Below are 20,864 nucleotides of genomic sequence, written 5' to 3' on the forward strand. Positions count from 1 at the left end.
TGTGACGTCGCGCTGAGAGATCTCCGCAATGTAAGAAACCTACGATCTGTATTGAGTGCGAGGATATCGGTACGATACAAGTCACGCCGGCGGAACGCAGCAGCTGACCTGAGGTCGGCTGTGGGACTGCCAGCCGACCGCGGCCGCACGGTTGGCGACTCGGCGGTGACGGCGGCGAGTCGAGCCGCAGGAATCACGTGCTCCAGTCCGCCCGTCCGGCTCGCCGCTGCCCGACGAGATCTGCCGGCCGGCCAGTCGTCTGCAGCGCTGGGGAGGGTCGGGGTCCGCGGCGCGGCGCGCTCGCCGCCACGCGTCCCCACACGAGCCACCACCGCGGCCATGCCTGCCGGGCGGAGTCGTCCAGCCGCGGCCGCCGCCGCTCTACTCTGTGCGTCTCGCAGAGCCGCCCGGCCCAGCCCTCAGACGCCCGCCGCCCCGCGGCGCGCTGCCCGTGGCCGCGGAGACTCGTCGCGTGCCGAGTGGAGCGCGCTGGGTCGGTCGGTCGGTCGGTCGCGGCACGCCGGCGGCGGGTCAGCGACCGAGCATGGCGCCCGAGAACTGGCTGCCCTTGAGCGCCACCACGCGCGCGCGCGACGCGTTGTCCACGTGCACGGAGGCGTACTGGCCCTTGCTGAGCTCGAGCACGCCGTGCAGGCTGGCGGTGAAGAAGTGCGGCGCCGTACCCACGCTGGAGATGTACTGCAGGGAGCTGCCGGCAGGGGGCACGTCAGACCGGGTAAGAGTCCGCGGTCACGGGGAGGCGAGTGGTGGTATTGGCGGCGTTAGGGCGTCACCGAGGCGTTGCGTGGAAGCAGACACGATGGTGAAAGCGTCGGATGAATCTGTCGCAGGCGTCTGCGGCCAGCGACAGCGACGGTCGCCTGGTGCGGTTAATGTGGGTCGCAAGCAGAGCCAGGACGTCCGTGTCGTCGAGGAAGCGGTAGCCGCTGCTGCAGCGCATGATTAAACGAATTCCCCCTAAGTCGTCGGCAATGAAACTCACGTAGATCGAGAATGACCGAATGGGTTACACTTACCACGTAAGAAATCGATGACTCTTGAATAATGTTTTCCGTTTTTTAAGCACATTCTTTCGGCCCATACCATACCCCAGACGTAAAAACTCATTACACCCCCTCCCCTCCCCTGTGCCATATAACGCGACGTGCATCGCCACAGATCCATCTCCGCCAGCCTTGCCACCGCTCCTCAGCCACTCACGTGTTGCGCTTACAGCGCGAGTCAATGCAGACGAGGACGCGCAGGAGCTTATGCTGCGGCTTGTGGCGGCCCTTGGCCTTGCCGGCCGGCCGCGCCCGATGGCGCGTCGCCTTGCCCGAGTGCTGGCGCAGGAAGATCTGCGCCGACAGCTGGTACACGCCGTCCTCGGGCGCGCGGAACCGGCCCGTCTCCAGGTCCAGGCCGGCGCCACGCTGGAACGCGCCGCCGCCGAACGGCTGCCGCAGGGGGGGGGGGGGGAAGGGGATCAGCGCAGGCCGGGGGGACGGCTGGCCGCGGGTCGTGGCTGGTCCTATACAGGCCTGCTGTTTGGGTGAGCCGTAGTTATTTTGATGCAACTTTGTTGGTTTGGTGGCCGAGGTTGAAGTGCCTTACCGAGGATGTCTATTCACAGATCACACAGCTTCGCGGTAGGTCATGATAGGTTGGGAAATGGTCACGAATCGTTGAGATTCTCATGCTTCCGTGTGAACGATCATTGGGGGGGGGGGGGGGGTACGAGCGGCAATGGACGCGTGTTCCACATTTGCAATACTGAAGCTGCAACGTTCCTCAAAGGTCATGGGAATTCATGAAAAAACTTCAAGAAGAACGTTCAGAAGCTTCGAATAGACACGTCGCTACTTACCAGCTGGTACTTGCTCAGTTCCACGAACATCTTTGGCGGAACCACCACCTTCTCAGCCAACCGTACGTGGAAGGCTGACTGCACTCTGGACACTACCGCCACCTCTTCCAACTGGAATAGCGATGGTGTCGCCGCCTTGCGGCTCTTCTCGGAACCAGTTTCGTTGGCAGCATGAAGTAAACTGTTTAAATGCTCTCCCGCTGCCTCTGAGGAAAGCAAATCTAGTGTGGAAAAATCGTTCAGGAGATGTTGGCATTACATCACATTTTCTACCAGAGTAAAACCGAAGTAAAAATATGAATATGGCATCTTTGCACCATGCGGCGACTAGTGGGTTTTAAAGCAAACGTTTCGACAGTTTTGCAATAAGCACTGCTTTTTTAGCAAGGCGTGGCTGGAACCTTCGACATTTCTTATGAACAGGCCTCCGATTATACTTTCGAGCATGCAACTGCGGCGGAAGCGACGCCTCCCGTTTCAGTCTCTTGTAATCTCCGCGCTGACTGCAACGGAACACTCGGCGGCGCCTCTGCCCGCCACTGACCCTGGATCATCTGACGGAGTTCGCTGACGAGCAGCTCCTGGGTGACGACGGCACCGGGCGGGCCGGGGGGCCCGGGCGGACCTGGCGGGCCGCGTCGCGTCGGCAGCGGCAGCTCGCCAGCGCCGCCCCGCCGCCGCTGCTTCCTCCGCCTGCGCGCGCGCCGCTCCACGTCCTCCGAGTGGCGAATGAACGCCCGCCACGTGTCGGCCGGCGGCGGCAGAAGACCGCCCTGCAGCGGAGGTCGCGGTCAGTCAGAGTTCAAGGTCAGAGGCGCGTCCAGCGACAGCTCGAGATGGGAAAGACCTTCGAATGGGATATGGGTATAATATTAAACTGCATTAAACCCTGACGTCACCATGCGCTCATTCAAGTGGGCCAACAAGTAGCCCACAGCTCTGTGCCACGAGCATACTGCTCACCATCTCACAGTCGACCTTACAGTTTTTTTTCTGAGTCGTATAAGCCAAACAAGTCTGCTTCTCGCAGGACCCCCTCACCACCTCTTCTACAGAGCGATGGAGCGAGACGATCGATCACCTGAGCTAAGCACGCTACTACTGCGGCAGTGACTCCGGCCTACACATTCTCCCCGCATTTAATAACGCTGGCAAACCAGGCAAGTGCAGCTGGTGGCCGCTGTCCCGACCGAGCGGCGGGCCAAGGGCGGCTACAGTGGCGGCGAACCTGCCCGCCTCAGGTAGGGTTTTCTTCCACGTGATCCGTGCGCACATACACGCACATGGTGCTGGTGAGCATGCATTGTATGTGCCAATGCTATTCTCTTTCGTTAGCTGCAAAACCATATGAACCGGACAAAGTGGCCGCCCGATCAAAACAACGTAAATTCTTAGCGGTTAACCATAACTGGTGTAATAGAGCCCTTCCCAAATGTCCGCCGCCCCCCCCCCCCCCTGGTTATGGGCAATACGCGTTTGGTCACCCAGCTACCTTTCGGCGATGTGTCCGCTCCGTGACCTTGCGGTCATGGGGTCGATGTCGGCTGTCGGCTGAAGAGTGTCCATCGCCGGGCATCTGGAACAGGAGGCGCAACATTCACAGCTACAACAGCCACATGCAGACATGGGCCTGAAGCCCCGCGTAGATCGCGGGATCCCATTAACATGTAACTTTATGGGATCCTGGATCCACCATTGGGGTCCAGGCTGGCCACAAACATTGTTGAAACAATGCGTTGTCTCTCCAACAGAGGCAGCGTGTTGAAAAATCTTACACAGAAGGTTGACGGCATGAAATCTTATAATAGAAGGATGGAACAACAGGACGTGAGCAAAACTTAACGCTGACGTCCGTAGAAGGCTGTGTCCGCGGACACACTTGTCACATCACAGGTCTCATCGCAGCAAGAAAAGGTATATATATATATATATATATATATATATATATATATATATATGACAACATGACAGTGAAGTATCTAAGGGCCAGATGCAACACCGCATGTGGATGTCCACTGTCGGATGCAGCTCTTGTCCCTAACCGGTTAAAAGGCAGCGCTGCGGTGGTACAAACTCATTGAGCTATACTAACAAAAAAAAAACACACACACACAAGGCGGGTTGTGATCGATCACACTTCAAGCCCCCTCTGCTACCGATCACCGCGCGCCCGGCCGGCGTACGTCTCAATGTTGGTGTTGTGTTGGACTACCAACCGGTCCTGGTAAAATCGTGACCACCTCTGTACATAAATACGACATCACTCACACCTTCCTCGGGTGTTCCCCTGCCCAGCAGCGCCCCAGCCCAGGCACACCACCACCATCGGCAGCCCAACGCAAAGCGATTCACGTCCCCCCTCCCCCTCCCCCAGCGGTGCTGGCGCCCGCGCTGCCTGCTCGGCGCGCGCCTCGTTCTCCTTCGCTCACCGGCGTGAGAAGCCGCTACAGCAGAATGTTTCCGGTAGACGTTGCACGCGGCAATAAATAGACTGTTGACACCCGCACGGAGTCCGAGAACATGGGATGTCCTCTCCGGCCACGAAGGGTCGGCCGCTCAGGTGTGCCGTGTGTGGAGCCGAGCCATAGCGCGGGCTGTCCTTGCATGTATCTGCCCGGTTTGGCAGCGGTGCACCGCGCGTGCGAAGGGTCCACAGCAAGTGATGGAAGGCGGAGCTAGCAGAAGAACAGATCAATGAACGAGCCAGGGAATGAGACATGATATTTTTCAACCTGGTAAGGCGTTCAACGGAGCGCGTACAGGGACGCAAACATCGCTTGGTTGAGAGTGAGGACGTGTCGACAAATGAAAGACAGAATAGAATAACGCGCCAGTTGCTGGTCATGGCGCCTTCCCGCTATCCCCATGTAAGGTCGCATTTCACGACATGACGTGCTGTTTTCGAAAGACTGCCTATGTAAGCGTAAGCGTGAATCGAAGTGGACATACGAAGCTCCAAACACAGAATAGCGAGACTGGGACTGACTGACTGGGAAACGTCGCCTCCTCTGTGTCCCAAGTCGCGCTTGTATAAACAGTTAAAGTTTCAGCATGCTCCATGTCCGAGGCGGCGAACAAGATCATCTACGAAGACATTGAAACTCACATTGGTTTTACATCGCGGTCACAAACGGGGCTGACAGTCCACCAACCCTGACTGGCTCGTCGAGAGCTTCTTCTGAATCATCCGAGCGAATCCACCCGAAACGCTGACGGGCCCGGCACGCCGCCCCGGCCCGGCTGACAGACCGCCGTGACCTGGTGAAGGGCCGGCGGCGCTCCGTCGCCGGCGCCCGTCAGATGTCCCGAGCCCGCCTCACCCGACTGACAGGCCCAATCAGAAATAAAAATAATGAACTGACGCGTCGCGCTTATTGGCGGGTGACAGACCGGCCGAGGTCGTGCGGGGAGCCCAACTGCGTCGTCGTGCTGAGCCGGGGCCATTGATCTGTGCGGGGTCACAGGCTGGCATGGGGTCAATGGTCACTGGTCGGCGCGGAGTCAATGGTTACGGCTCATTGGTCAGCTCGGGTCAATAGTCACTGTCCACTGGTCGGTACGGGGTCATGGGTCACTGGTCGGTAGGGGGTCACGGGTCCTTGGTCGGCAAGGGGTCATGGGTCATGTCCCAGGGAGGCCCAGACACTGTCACTCACCCCCTAAAGCAGCGGTGATATCGGTGGTGCGTGCTCACCCAGCAGCGGATGGAGCCGACCTGCCAGAGCCAGCGATTTGCCGGCATTTCGGCTCCCGCAAAGGAACCGCCTTTCGAAACGTGCACTGGTCACGGTTGAGAGACGAGCTACAAAGATCGCAATTGTCTCCGGGTTCCAGAGATCGCATCATTGGAAAGCTTTCTCGGCGTAGCCTCAATCCCCTGAGCGCGACTGCGACAGCAACACGAAACTCATTAGCCGGTGTTTATGTGCCAATCATGGCGCGCTTCAAATGTCTGCCGCAGAGTTCTGTGTACGGCAAAAGTGGCCGGCGCTGAAGGGCGCCGACACCGTGTCGTGTCCCGGAGCTCCCGATACCCGATCTACACGCGATACAGCGCCAAGAGCCGACTGCGCCCGCCGCCGGCAGCGATGCACAACGGCCACGTGCGCCGCTGAGGTTCGGACCCGGCCAAGGTCGGCGGAGCGTGCCACCGGCTCGGGCGTGTCGCTGTGAAGGGGCGGCGACCGTGGTGCCGCATGCATGCCGGCCGGAGATTATCCTGTCTGTCCGAGGTGTAGTCCTGTTTCCGCGCTCTTCATGCCACGATCGAGGCTCCGGATTTTTGCAGCGCTTTGGTAACCGGCCGCGGCTGGCTGGCGTTTTATTATTGTATTATTATTGGGATTACACACGTCCGCCTGAAGCTGAAGACCGTGTGTGCTGTCAGCTGGAGGGCGGGGGGGGGGGGGGGGGGGGGGGGGGGGACACGCTTCCTCCGTGTACCGCTGATGTTGGGACTCTGTGGTGTACGTGCGAGAGAGAGTCACCACTATCACGAAGCTGATCCGTCGGCTGAATTAAGCAAAGATAACACCCGCTCTAAATACAAGGAAATCCGCAAACCTTGAGGGAGATTGCAATACCCAATAATAACTGCACGGCGCTAAGAATGACGACATAGCCATAGGAGCCGACCTGGATCACTAAGAGCATGCAACAAGGAACTTTTCTTGGTGTAATTTCGCAATAAGGAACTTGTCTTCGGTATAATTTCAGACATAAAATACGTTCAAAACAGTGAAAAGTAGTACCTCACTCCAGATATGGTGGTGATCATATTTGTATCTGAAACTGCACTTCAGGATCTCCTCCCCACACTACCAGCATCCTCCCCAGACTGCCAGCCTTCTCTCTAGGTCACCAACCTCCTTTTTCCAAGGCAACCTTTTTCCAAGGCTGTCAGAGTCCTTCCCTGGTTGCTAGCCTCAGGCTGCGATTTTCTCCCGACTGCCAACCTCCTCGGCCTTCTGCATTTTGGCAGCCTCCCGGACTGACACCCTCTTCCCTAGTCTTTAGGTCACCCCCCCCCCCCCTTCCAGTCCACCAGCCCTCTCCAGATCCACGGCCTCCTACTCCACCGCGTAAATTTCAGAGCGGTTATCTTAGTGAAGCGTGGTCTTCTTCCCTCAGACCACTAAAAACAGTGGTCTTCTCTCCAGCCTGCAGGCCGTCTCTCCAGTCCATTACAGGAGCGGAGCGGAGCTGTCTGCGCTGGCTGGCCCGGCTGACAGACCGCCAACTCCCAGCGTCGGGTCACTCTGCCCCCCTCCCCCCCCCCCCCCGTCACGCCAATCTCCCCAGCTATTGTCGGCCCCCGGACACGGCTGCCGAGACCCCTGCTGGGACGGGGGAGAAGGGGGAGGGGGAGGGCGGGCGGACACCACCTTCAATGGCCAGGTGTTTATTGCCCGGCCGTCCCTCGCGTTCCCATTAGCAGCTCGCCCACCGGCCAGCCGGCCAACCGGCCGGTGGGAGGGTGAGTGGGAGTAATGGGAAGGGGGGGGGGGACGCTCAGTCGCGCTAAATGGCGCGCGGAGGGCTGCTTCGGCATGTGACGTAACGGCGCGGAATTCTCGGCCGCAAAGGGGGCTGCGGAGGAACGCACGTCGCACTTCGGGGAAGCCACGTTCCAAGAACAGTGGATGGCGCTCACCTGACGCCCCAGCGCGCGATAATGGGAGCGCGGCGAGGTAGTGTGCGCTCATGCTCGGATCTCACGCCGCCGCAAAGCAGCCTCAAATCACCTGGCCTTGTCAGCTGACGTCTGTCTTTCCAGGAATGTAGGTGCAGGATGAAATGTCTATTTCAGCGCGTTATATTCCTGGCCCTAAGCTTCGCAGATGTGCGACCGCGTGACGGAACATGGATGCTCCATCGAGCCTGCATCCTGGCGTTTATCTGCGACGTCACAGGTGAGCTGCGGCGATGTCGGACTCAGTGCGCCGGCTCGTGATGACTGGGCCGGAGCACGCGGAAACTAGGCCAGACGCTCCGCCCCGCGTACGGCTGTCAGGGCGCGCAGAACTTGCGCGCGTGTGGGAGGGGACGGAAGTTCCATGCGCCATTGCCGCGTCAGAGGGATGAGGTGGCCGACCCGCAGCCGAAACACCGGCCTCGCAGCGGCACGTGATCACGCATACGATGATGTGGCCGACCCACTGCCGAAACACCGACCTCGCAGCGGCACGTGATCACACATACGTCAGAAGGATGATGTGGCCGATCCCGCGGCCGAAACATCGACCTCGCAGCGGCACGTGATCACACGTACGTCAGAGGGATGATGTGGCCGACCCGCTGGCCGAAACACCGGACCTCGCAGCGGCACGTGATCACACGTACGATGATGTGGCCGACCCACTGCCGAAACACCGACCTCGCAGCGGCATGTGACCAGACGTAGGTCAGAAGGATGATGTGGCCGGCCCGCGGCCGAAACACCGGCCCCGCAGCGGCACGTGACCAGACGTACGCCGGTTTGAATTCACGTGGGGTTCTGCAGTACTGCATTACAGAAGGATTCTCCAGTACTTTAGCGAAGATGCACCGCTGAATAATTTTTCCGTGACTTTGATGGTCGTGGTTGAAGCATGCTTGTCTTTCATGCGTCATGCTGGGACGTCTAACATATCACAGCCAGCAATATCCCACTGACAGAAATTGCATTGCTGCATTTTGGCTTACATTTTCGTAAAGTTAAGAGCCAAGTCTGTCTCTTGCTAACCGGAAAAAGTTCACAAGATAGTCAAAATAATATATTTGAAGCATCCAAATAAAGGCGTGATTGACTTGAGTTGACGTGATTGACGTGAAAACCCGTGATTGACGGGTGGATCGGCCTCTCCTGTGATGCAATTGTGATGTCGGTTATGATGAAATGGCAACAGAGCAGACTAAACCTCAATAACCTACTTGCGGCTACTCCGCCTGGTGGGAGCCTTAGCTAGGTCCTGCCGGACGGTTTCTCACTACGGCCCTGGACTGGAGCGAAGCTGATTTGAGGTAAACAATTGGGTTCTCCCAGGCAGTCAGGCGAGGAAGCAGACACTGTCTCACCGGCACCCAGCGTCCGGAATGTGACCTAGCGTCCTGAATGTCACCCGCTCGCCCATGCCCCACAGTCTCTCGTCGCGCCTCCCTGCCCTAGGGTGACCCCTCCGTGCCCGTCACCGGCGCCTCCCTCTCCGACCTGGCGGCTTGTTTACGCTCGCCACCTGCAGGGCAGCCACCAATCACAACACGGCCCGCACAATGCCGGCCTTCCGCGAGCCGGCGGCGTCGGCATTTCACGGGTGAACGGACCAGCTGCCGGTACTACGCGGGTCGGCCTCCCCTGCAGTCGTATGGACACGGAGGCCGGGTGGATCGGCCTCTCCTGTAGCCGTATGGACACGGGCAGGGTGATGAGGCCAGGCGGGTCGGTCTCCCCTGCAGCCGTATGAACACGGACAGGGTATTAAGACAAAATGGGTCCATCTCCCCTGCAGTGATCTCGCCATCTATATGCCATCAAGATCGTCGCCTGATTTATTTGCTATCGGTTCAGCGCAGCTTGGTCTCGTGCAGAGTCGGCTTCTTGTAGTGTTTCAAGGCAGGTTTCTGACGCAAAACAATGGCTGGATTTGCTCCTGCGAGCCACTATGACCATGCGTGCAAGGACGCTGCCTCAGCCGCGCAGACTCCCCGGTCCGTGTCACAACAGCATGCTGGCTGGCATGGTTTGCATGTCTGTTTAACGATACACCAGTGTCATGAGCCCTTCTCCCACGTGAGGTCGGAGTTTCTCCTCCACATGTCTACTTCGTATCCCCTTACATCGAACAACTACGACCTCCGCTTCCTCCGAGTCGCGCCGGTGTTGGGCCATTTTGCGCCAGCTCTCACTCATATCTTTCAGGCTTCGGGCCGTGCAGTCGTGGCCACGGCTTTTGCCGATTTGTACACGGGATCGCCAAGGCTCCAAAACTTACCACAGATTTGACGAACTCAGGCAGGGCCACAGGCGGGACAGCTGAGACTAATAGAGAGAAGACTCAGGGGTGACATGTAGCAGGTGATCATTGACCAGCCCGCTTCGAAGCATTTAAAGCTTTTTAATAAGGGGTTGATCGATTTTGATTAGACGCCTCTAGCGTCGTAATGTGCGGTCGTGTAATCGCCGCTAATTACGTCGGGTAGCATAAAAGAGAGGAAATAAGCACACCCAGGAGCAGCCGCAACTCTTTGTGCCTACAATGCGCCGCGAGCTCAGCAGCGAGACTTTCACGCATGCCCATCTGAGATGAATACATCGCTTAATAATAACGTTTTACGTGTCGGACAGTTACATCAATACATGCTTATTTATGCAGAACTTGAATGTACCGCTCGCGGTATATTTAACAAGTCTCGCGAGCAGCAATGCCGTTGCCAGCAGGCGGTCGATCAGTGCCGGTAAGCAGGCCTCGCCTGTGAGCAGCGTGATCCCACCATACAATCAACACATCAGCGGCGTGATCCCATCACACAATCAACACATCAGCCGAAGCAGGCGTGGGAAACAGGCATGTGGTGATCTGGCCGGCTGACGTCCGCAGAGCTCGGTCGGGAGCGAGCTCAGAAGGCGGGCTCCCACGAGGCTTCCACCACGAGCCGTACCCCACCGTGGCGGCAACCTCCGGGGCTGGCGCCAGCCTGCGCTCTTCACGCCCCTTCCCCTCCCGCGGGGGTGGGCCTTGACCCCGGTTTCAGTCAGCCGGGCTGTGTCCGGGACGGGGGAATGGCTGACCCCCTTCCCTCCAGCGTCCGGGAGCCGCCGGCAGCTGGGTGTGGGACCCCTCGTCCGTCACGTGGCTCGGACTGCGGCGGCTCAATGGGGCAGGGAGCGGTGGCCTCGAAGCTGTCACCAGGACAGCGTGTCTCCCGCGGGAGGAGCGGGCAGGGCAGGCTGGCCTCCGGGGCCTCTACGCCGCTTCGGATGGGTGCGGGGCTCTACGCCGCTTGAGATGGGTGCCGGGCTCTACGCCGCTTGGGATGGGTGCGGGGAGCGGCAGGAACACGCCCGTGTCGACCCGGCGGACTGACGCGGCCCGGGTCCACGGATGTGCAGACCTCCCATTTGTCACATGCGGCCGCCGTTATCCTTGATGCACTCCACAAAATGACCGAAGTTATGTTTTCATTACAGAACGGGCACAGATAATAAGCTGCGGCTAAGTGAACCCTGATCTTCCTCGGTGCTAATCGTGACGAAGAAATCCGCCTCATCTGTGCCAATGGGGATGACTTGGGTTTTACCAAGCATCGACAGTTAGGTGATGCAGGCTGGACCAAGCATTGGCTGGGGTGGGCTGATTAGCTCCAGGATGGCCGGCGTGATGCGGTGCTGAGCACCGCGTCACGTAATTACCGTGCGGGGCGCCCGACAAAAGAAAAACATTGCGACACCATACAACCCCTGTACTGCGTAAGCATTATGCATCAATGCGGGCCCACAGCTTGCACAAGTTTGATGCTAATGGGAAAATACATTCTGAGAGCAAAATATTCGAAACGTGAGTAAAGTCAGTTGAGGGAAAAGTAATCAACGTGAATAGTGGCTTAACGCTGTCTAACTTGAGTTCATCGGTAACGCCGATTTTCCCATCACTTTTGAAATACCAGCTGTCAGGGGTGCAGGTATCTGTTGAGATGCGAGTACTCCGCCCACCCCCCCCCCCCCTCCCCGCCCAATTTCGAGAAAAGTGGGCCGAAACTACCTTTGGCGAATTTGGGTAGATTTAACCATTTTCTCCGTTGCCCTGCTCATTTCGGGAAACCACGCCCCTGCTGACGCGTCCTCGATCTATTGCTATGATGCCCTGATCAACAAATCACCTCTCTGATAGCTTATGATCCACATCGATAAATACTTTACAATGTCCTGTTTACAAATATCTCTTTCCAACAGCCCCACGTATTCATACAGGGTGCCAGGTTCATGGTCACGGTCAAAACCCGCAACGTCATGGAACATTATGTTAGGATTCATTCTTTATTGACCGGTGGCGAGTATGTGGAACAGTTCAGTTCCAACTGCCCAATCAGCAGTCCTTCGTTATAACATTTCACTATGCCCGCCAACGCTTCAGTCAAATTGCCGGGTGTTGAGAAGCGACGGCGAAGACGCTTCCCATTCCCCCCCCCCCCCCCTCCCATTAGATCCCATTGCCGCTAACATCCGCTCAGCGCAGCCATCCAGCACGGAAGCCAATCAGGCCTCCAGCCGACTGACCTGCACGCGATGTCCAGCCGCCTGCGTCTCTCGTGTCGACGTCGGTCGTCGTCTCCAGCCGTCGGTGCGGGCCGGCGTGGCCGGCGGCGCGGCCGGGGTCGGCTCCGGGCCACGTGGCCTCCTCGCGCGCTTGCCTGGCGCTGGTGCCGCCCAGCTAAGCGCCAGCAGCAGCAGCAGCAGCCCCCGGCCGACGGCGGCCATCAGGCGGCGCCGGGCCGCATCCGCCTTGGCTCCGGCGCCTCTCGCCCCGGCGGCGAGCGAGTCCTCCTTCGGCGAGTCCTCCTCCTCGGCGTCGGCGGGTGTCCTCGGGCGTGGACGAGTCTCCGGACAGAGGCCTCCCCGGGGTGAATGAGTCCTCTCCCGGCCGTCAGCGACTCCTCCTCAGCAGCCGGCGCGTCTCCCAGCAGCGGTGCGTCTCCCGGCAGCGGGCGCGTCCGCCTCGTCTCCCCTCGCGCGCGCGTCTCCGCGGCGCGGACAAAGCAGCGCCCTCGGCCGGCGCCTCGCTGGCGGCGGCGCCCCTGAGTGACGCTGGGCCCGCGGGCAGGGGCGGCGCCAGAGCAGCGCACGGCCGCCGCCGCCACCGCTCCCCGGCGGCCCGGTCAAAGCAGCCCTGTCGAGCAGAGCAGCCGTGATGAATGCGCCGACGGGACGGGCGGCGGCGGCGCGCCGAGCCGCTCCGACCCCCCGCCCCCTCCACCCGGGTGGTCCCCGCGTCCGCCTATAATGCAGAGTATTCGGTTTAATTTGTGATGTGATAAAAACTGGGAGGCCAGGACTGGCGCCAGCGTTCTCATCAGACATGCAGGCCGGGGCGGTGGGCCGAGGGCATCGGCCACGTGTCAAGGGGAGGGGACGCGAGGGGGGAGGGTCAGATAATAGATGACCATCGTGGCCGGTAATGGGCGAGAAGAGCTCTCGGCTTGATCTCGGCCCGGATCTGCGTTGTCTAATGCGTCAGACATGCCTTGTGTTCCTGCGGCGCGCTCGGCCATGTAGCGTGCCGGCAAGGCATCAAACCCCCCGACCAGGGCCACAGGATTTTCCCAGAAGGACGTGCCTCCCTAGGGTCCGTGGGGCGAAGGTCACTACCGCGCGTGTTTCACAAGCTGCGCCGGAACGGAGCCATCGACGATAGAATCGGCACATCTAGCGAGGCGGTCACGAAAAGGACGGGTTCAAGCCTCCACGACCCGGGACCTTAACATTGCTCCGATGTCAAGACGACTGCCACCAAACAGCATGCGATCATGGTCAACGCTCGTCGCACGGCCGATTCTCGGCCGCGATTACAGACAGCAAATTTCACCATTTCTTGGGCCCATTTACATAAAACGGAACTGCGAACCTGCACATTTCCAAGTCGCGCTGTGTGAAAGTAGTACCTTCCATGTGCTCCAAAAGGGCGACCCACGGGTTTACTGGGCGGGGAGTTAGTTCACGCCCGTTGGCCAATTTGAGATTGACAACAAACTAGCCATTCGATAAGATGATGAGCAAATGTTTCTCCGCTTGCTGCAACACTAAATTAGTTTAATATACCTTGAACGATACGTCAGTTTAGCCTCGTCTTCCGAATCGTAAGCCATCCAAAAATAGGGTGCGGCGTTGGAACGAGTTACGCCATTCAAGGCATTTATCTACCCGTGCTCATTGATCATAAGCCACCACTGAAAAGTACGTAATTCGGATTTTTCGTTCCAATGGAAGTCATCTCATCTTAAAAGCGTGTCCGTCTGACTGGCAAGCTTCAACACGCCGTGTGAACGCATCCCCATACATCTGACACCGCTAGCTGGCGCAGACCCGGCATGGGACCGGCTGCCGGACCCAGACCCGGACCGCAAGCTGACAGCATTGTTATCGGGAGTGACGGTCGTGGCCGGCCGCCAGCGATGCCACGATGTCTGAGACGGACGCGACGCTCCCGTCACCGCGTGCTGCTGCTGACGGGCGAGACCCGGGCGCCAACAGCTCTCCTCACGGGCGGGGAGAGCTGACGGCGGGGGCTGAGGCGGCAGCGGGGAACTGAGGCGGCAGCGGGGGTTGAGACGGCAGGGGGGGGGGGGCTGGGGCGGCAGCGGGGGCTGAGGTGGCAGCAGGGGCTGAGGCGGCAGCAGGGGGACTGAGGCGGCAGTAGGGGACTGAGGCGGCAGCAGGGGGACTGAGGCGGCAGCAGGGGGACTGAGGCGGCAGCAGGGGGACTGAGGCGGCAGCAGGGGGACTGAGGCGGCAGTAGGGGGACTGAGGCGGCAGTAGGGGGACTGAGGCGGCAGTAGGGGGACTGAGGCGGCAGCAGGGGGACTGAGGCGACAGCGCGGGTTGAGACGGCAGCGGGGGCTGGGGTGGCAGCGGGGGCTGAGGCGGCAGAAGGGCTCACGTCAGCTCCGGTGCCAGGGACGGCGTAGGAGCGGTGGCCTCCGCGCTCCTTCCTCGCCCATAAGACTCCTAGAGAGGAACCTCCAACAGGCGACACGGGTGACGGTGACGACATGATTTTTGCACATGTCATGGTGCCAGTGTAATCACCATTCACCATTCTTGCCCGCAAGCAAAGGAAACGCATTAATAGATGTTCTGCTTGTGTTATCACCATCACATCTGTATGTATGAAGCGACGACTCGATCTCCTCACATGCTGGGGTAAAGGTTCATCAGCGTTTGCCACAGGGAGCTAGAATTGCTTTTGAACTAAGGTGGGAGTGAAAAATTCCGTCGCAAAAAGACCGTGCAGGAGTGAAAAAATCAGTTCACAAAAGATGGAACTTATGAGCTCGTGACTGATGCCTCAGCAAACAAAGTCATCTAGTTCAAGTTGGCATGGACGTAATATCAGAAACCTAACAGAACTTTATGGTTTTTTAACATCTTAAGTCGTTAAAGTGAAACAGAATACATTAAAGCATAGTAATTTCATGACAGTGTACTGAGCATAAACAATTATTAACACCAATAATTTGATACTGTACTTTGCACTTCCCTTCCACAGCACTTAAACACAAAACAAAGCAAAGGACTTCAATAACAAAATAACAGAAAAGTCAACAGGCATAAAACACCCAACAAAAAAAAAACGAACAAAAAACGTCGGATTCCTACACAGCAGCCCACCACCAAGTCAAACATAATAGACATACCTCTGGCTTTTGTTAAAATGGGGTCAGGGAAAACTAACATTTTGTCACTGTTGCTCACAAAATACCAATGCTTATTCTATGAAAGTAGCCTAACTATGCCTAACGTAAAGAGGCCTTACTTCATCTCATCCTGTCAAACCCGTTTGTATCACAGCAGCAGTCGTGAATTACTGATTCTTGCACAATTCCTATTGCCACTTGCCATGCGCTTAACCAACTTAACCTAACTTAGAGTAGCCCATATGTTGTACATCATCTCAACTCACCTATCCGTTGACAGCAGCACTTGTGGTAAAAACATGATATAGCTAATTTTTGGCTGGTTTCAACTTACATTTTTATTCAGTTCATTTGTGTATGGTTGTTGACATCAGACAAAGTTGACAACAAACAAACCAAAGTACTTGAAGTCATTTTAAACAACTTATTTTGATTGCCATGGTTAAGCTAAGTCAAGGGCAATAATGGGTATGCTCCACAAAACAATCTCTCTTCTCCAAAAGTAACATAATCTTTAGATGACCATGCCAGTATTGCTGCTTGCCTTTTCAGCTGCAGCAAAGACATCTATTTAGGTTTGTTTATTTGTATCTAATGACAAAGTCTGACATGTTTGCTTCACATTTTAAATGAGATGGTCTGACTATTTGTTACATAATAATATTTAACTCACATTATAATTGCCATGCAGCTTAGAGTATCTCTGTGTTAAAAATATAGTACATTTATACGGTACAGTTATTTGCCAGTCAGCAAACCATGACAACTATATAAAACAACTGGTTAAAGCAGCCATGAGCGAATACTTCGAGAAGTTTGGGGCAAAGAATCAAGAATGTGGAACAAAATAAGCCCATTGCATGCCTTTTGGTATCATAATTTGTCTTATGACAAAACTCGATCGATGAAAACAGAAAATGCCTAACTCTGGTTATTAACCCTGTGTTGAAAGCAGGTAAGGTAAGCAATTACTTGGTTCACAGGAGGCTTACTGGCTTCTTCCTGCTCCCCCAAGACAAAAAGTCAGTACCTTTTGCATGCTCTACTGGCAGACAGTCATCCCACTCACACCACACCCCCCCAAAAAATATCAATCATGCCGACCAGCCTACGAGGTTAAAATGCGAAACGAGTAAGAGGTGTGCATGATAAACATCTCCAGAGGGCAGAAGTTCGCCATCAAACACTTCTGTATTAGATGCGTCAGGTCTGTCCCAAAGCTCTGTATGACAGCATTAGGATGGCCTTGTCAGGTAGTCTGGTGAGTTAGACACTCGAAAGGCTTAGCTTTATCACTATTGAGCACCGCCATGAACCAAGAAAACGGCTAAACGTGGGTTTAACGGGGAAAAATGGCGGTAAAAATTGGTTCCATGCTTTAAATTGTCTCCTTCATTCCTTGTGAACTGTTCACTCTTGGGTGCATATCAAACAGGTTTGGGCGGCTGGCGAATGAATCCAAGTTATGTATGAAATGCGTACAAGTTCGCAGTTTGGGAATCTTGCAGAGAAACTGGTCAACATTGGAAACAACAGACGGTACCTCTAAAGGCAACCCAATAGAAAGGGAGAATAAAGTGGTATCACACTCGTATGATACCAAGAAAAATAGACGTAGTTAAATAAATATAAAGCCTGATACTTTTCTGGCGACATTTTGTTATCAGCTGATTTGACTTAAAAGCTGTTAAATTAAGTGCTCAGATGGTGATATTCATCTTGTAAATTTAATTTGGAAGACATTTCTAGAATCCTTCATTCCTGCATTTCGTGAGTGATGCGATTTAGTGGTCAAGTTTCCTTGGGGAAAAAGAAATACGTGGAGTAAAATTCTCTACCAGGCCTTGCTGGTGTTTGCATCAGGCTCTGCTTTCGTGGTGTGGTGGTGAGACGAAAAAATGAGGGATGCGTGAAAACCTTGCATTTGGCACACAGCTGCCGATTGTAATGTAGTTTGTAAACAAACCAAACTTAATGCGTGCAAGAGGCTGGAGTCGCTAGGGTTCTTGGGCTTGGAGGTACCTGGCGCCCTTGTTCTGTGCATGCATAGACATTATTCAGATGTAGGTGAGGCAGGACATAGCCATAAGTGTCCAGGTTCTGTGGAGCCTCGTTTATGGTTGGTGGTTTCAAGTGAGCTCGGTTTGGGATGACACCTGAAAACCTCAAAAAGGGAAATAGGGGTTTGGCATGTGCGATTAGACAATGTCGGGCGGGAGTGAAAAATTCACATAAAATATGGGGAAAAGGAGTGACAAATTCCTCCTCACAGAGTGTTGCTTTACACCCAAAGTCGGCAATTCTAGGACACTGGTTTGCGATGACTGCACAACAATCACATAATCTCCACGAACGCATTTTCCCAAATGTAATAATTGTCCAGATGGGTAATAATGTTTAACATACGTAATATTTTCCACGTGCGTCCACATAAGTATTTGCCTTCTTTTTGTAGGAGCTTCGAGTGGGTCGACAGGTTGCATGCTTACGATGAAGTTAACTACGGTAATTACGGTGAATGCGTGACGAAAGAAAACAGATTATGAGACAGTAACACGACGCGTTGATCGCATGTTGTTGCAACAAATTAATTATTTACATAGTCTGCGCTGCCACAAAGTGCACGCGGCGTCCGATAGTAGATATATAGATTAGATAAATTCAAGATTAGATAGATAGATAGATTCAAGCCGCTGAATGGTATCACTAACACTAAAGCTAATGGCGCCCTCTGCGCCACTACCTCTACGTTACAAAGCCTGTATTTCTGGCCTTGACCAGTTGCACGAACACAATTCAGTTTGTTCAGATAAAGAAGCCTCATCCTGTGCCGCCCTTCAACGCCAGGCAAAACCGCAGTCACACAGGATATGTGGATGTGCAGGGAAGCGTCGATCCGGGCCGGGGTGCGGAGCACTCCGTGGCACATCTGGAGACATCAGCGGTCTCACTCTCTCCCCCCCTCTCTCTCTCTCTCTCCACGTCCCTCTCTCCCCTCTCTTTTTCGACATCTCTCTCTCTCTCTCTCTCTCTCTCTCTCTCTCTCTCTCTCTCTCTCTCTCTCTCTCTCTCTCTCTCTCTCCTCTCTCTCTCCCACCTCGGATCTCGCTGCTCTCGGTTGGACCGCCGGGTCGGCTCGGTCGGACGGCTGCCGGTCGGCACCGCCCCTCGGCTCGCACTGGTGACCCCTCCCCCTCCTCAGGTGTCGCCACCGTCGACGGCCGTGTCGCGTCGCTCCAGCGATGACGGCTGTCGACGCTTGGAGCTCGTCGACGCAGTATCGCGATACCCACGTGCCGCGCCCATCCCCTCTACGCAGAAGGAGCTGGTAGAGGTGGATCACCGAGACTTCGTCGCCTGCGCGGTGCTCACCTATCGATAGGTAATTGCAACCACTCCGGGGCCTTTCTGAACAAGACGGACTGGTCTACTTCCTCTCTCAAGGACGCACGGAGAAATGTCAGCTACGCAGAGCTACTACCGACTTCTGAGGATTTCTGAAGCTCACGCATAGCACTGCGGCACATTCGTCAAACTCTGACTCGGCGTCCTTCGTCCGCATGGTCGGCGCACCTGAGAACCTCCATCAATCAGTCAGATAATCAATAAATAAGCTAGCTAATTACCTAATGCGTCAAGCAAAGAAATTGTTTGACAAGCTCTTGTTCATTAAAACCGATCCCTCTCAAATAACGGAGATATCTTACGTGAAAAGGCACCGAGCAAGGCAGCATACGGAACAGGGAACAGACGGAGAACTTCTCAGCGTGTCAGGAACTCTGGCCAACGACAACATTTCCCGTAGGTCTGCAGTATTGCAAACATTGATGGACCATCAGTTTCAGGTAAAACCGATATACAGTCTTGATCATGTTGCCCTTTCTCTGCCTTCCTCTCTTCCAAAATCTCCGGCGCATTTAGCAAGCATTATGGGTTGGTCTACGCCATATTGCTGAGTGTTGAGTAAGCGCAGCTCTGTCATAAGTTATAAATATACCGACCGGTGTGTGTACCCAGGATACCCTTAGTCGAATAGTGTGTTCGCCTGCGTGTTCGCAGGCGTCGGGTGCGGAGAAAGTATGGATTGGAACCCAGGCGGCTGACGGCACCTTCAGGGCTCTTGGCGGTTTTACTTGAAATGGCTCAAAGTTGTAAGTAAGGAAGTGCACATGTGTTTCCACTGTGGGTAAAGCGTTACACCGTTAGTGAAACTGTTCAATCGTTTTTTTCTGATTCCACGGTCTTGGAAAATACTTGTATCGGTGCCGCAGTGTTCATGTAGCCTATCGTTGGCAGCCGCTATCCCTCATGCAGCTTACTGCTGCAGCCTTTCAGTTGCATTTGCAACAACAGATGCAGATATCACTATTTCTAACCGCTAAATGCGCACTATCAACCAGGATTCGACCAAACCCCTGCTCACCCTGCCCACGCAGGCCGAGCCACCATATATGGCGTTGGGCCGATCAACCCTTACTTCAACAATGAGGAGGTCTGCGCCTGAACGAACCGGCCCTCAACGATTCTGACGTCACGTTTCTAGAGGCTAGTGTCTGCTATCACCGATCACAGATTCGTTCAGTTTGTGGCAACAAGAAGCTGAGTTATTCAAATGTTATCCCACACAAATTCCAAGGCACTTGCGTGCGAGCACCTTGATAAACAGTGATTTTCGCGCAGCGTTGCAATGTCAGTAAATTCGAGGCTTGGAAATATTTGACTGCATGATAAAAACGATGACTATGTTTAAAAAAGTATTCGTAGTTCCATGCTCACGCCCAAATCCTCTTTTCGCCGTCTTCCTTCAAAAATGTAATAAAATAAGGGAGATTCATGGTGATATTTGATCATGTTATGAACAAACAAAGCCTTGCACATTCCTGCCAATCGAGTTAGTACGTTGTCCATGCTAGTAACATACAAAATGCACAAATTATTCTTAGCGAAAAAGTTACACACTGCCGGTCGGGATAGGAGTGTATGCAGCATTTTGCGATGGCAGGGGGACACATAGCTCAAACATATTAACCGAAAACCATCTTAGCGCGCCGTAAAGGGCGCACAATTTTTATGTGGCGCTGAACAGCGTGAGATGTTTTTAAGATGGACATTTTTGCGTCTTAATCTGATTTTTTTAAACTGTCGATGTATTTGCATGCATATTGATCATGCAAAAATTTGGTAAGGGCAGTGCGTCCCCCCGGCGACCCTGCACCATGAATACGCTCTGTGTCGAAACCTGCCTCAAAAATTGACACACGGCGAAGCATTCAAGCAAAACAAAGGTATTTTGAAGGAGGGAGGAAAAGGGAAATCGTGCTACTGATAAATGTGCGATTGAGGCGTGCAGCCAGTTCAGAGCGCTCGAGACTAAACCATAGATAGACGTTTTTGACAATTTCCGTCAGGTCTTATCAACAAACTCATCTCAAGGAACGACAACAAATATCGTTGTTGCCTAGTGTGCTGTCGGTGAGCAATCTTGGCGCTGTCCGACGTGTGGCTGCGCTCGTAGCAGACCCGGAAGTGGTCAATGTCTCATTTCTCCTGAGCGGCTCCAGATGCAAGACGCCTTGCCCTAAGCTGACTGCACCCAATAGTTTTCTTTCTC

At 55.1% G+C, this 20,864-nt stretch overlaps 1 protein-coding gene across 1 annotated transcript; it reads right to left on the minus strand.

The window, feature by feature from the left end:
• Positions 1 to 31: 31 nt before the first annotated feature.
• Positions 32 to 12,577, minus strand: LOC119096846 (adipolin). The gene is made up of 6 exons (XM_037219805.1): positions 12,120 to 12,577; positions 3,360 to 3,443; positions 2,412 to 2,640; positions 1,868 to 2,073; positions 1,222 to 1,457; positions 32 to 709 (listed from the first exon to the last, which is right to left on the minus strand). The coding sequence occupies exons 1-6, from the start codon at positions 12,318 to 12,320 to the stop codon at positions 532 to 534; spliced, it is 1,134 nt and encodes a 377-aa protein (XP_037075700.1). The 5' UTR covers positions 12,321 to 12,577; the 3' UTR covers positions 32 to 531.
• Positions 12,578 to 20,864: the final 8,287 nt, after the last annotated feature.

This window comes from Pollicipes pollicipes, unplaced genomic scaffold (genome assembly GCF_011947565.3).
Source record: "Pollicipes pollicipes isolate AB1234 unplaced genomic scaffold, Ppol_2.1 Scaffold_4295;HRSCAF=5057_pilon_pilon_pilon, whole genome shotgun sequence".
Classification (NCBI taxonomy): Eukaryota; Metazoa; Arthropoda; class Thecostraca; order Pollicipedomorpha; family Pollicipedidae; genus Pollicipes; species Pollicipes pollicipes.

Coding starts and splice junctions, on each gene's coding strand:
- LOC119096846 (XM_037219805.1), bottom strand. CDS start 12,320: ATGGCCGCCGTCGGCCGGGGGCTGCTGCTGCTGCTGCTGGCGCTTAGC. Junction 3,444..12,119: donor CGGCTGGACATCGCGTGCAG/GTCAGTCGGCTG, acceptor CTCCTGTTCCAG/ATGCCCGGCGATGGACACTC. Junction 710..1,221: donor TCGCGCTGTAAGCGCAACAC/GTGAGTGGCTGA, acceptor CCCTGCCGGCAG/CTCCCTGCAGTACATCTCCA.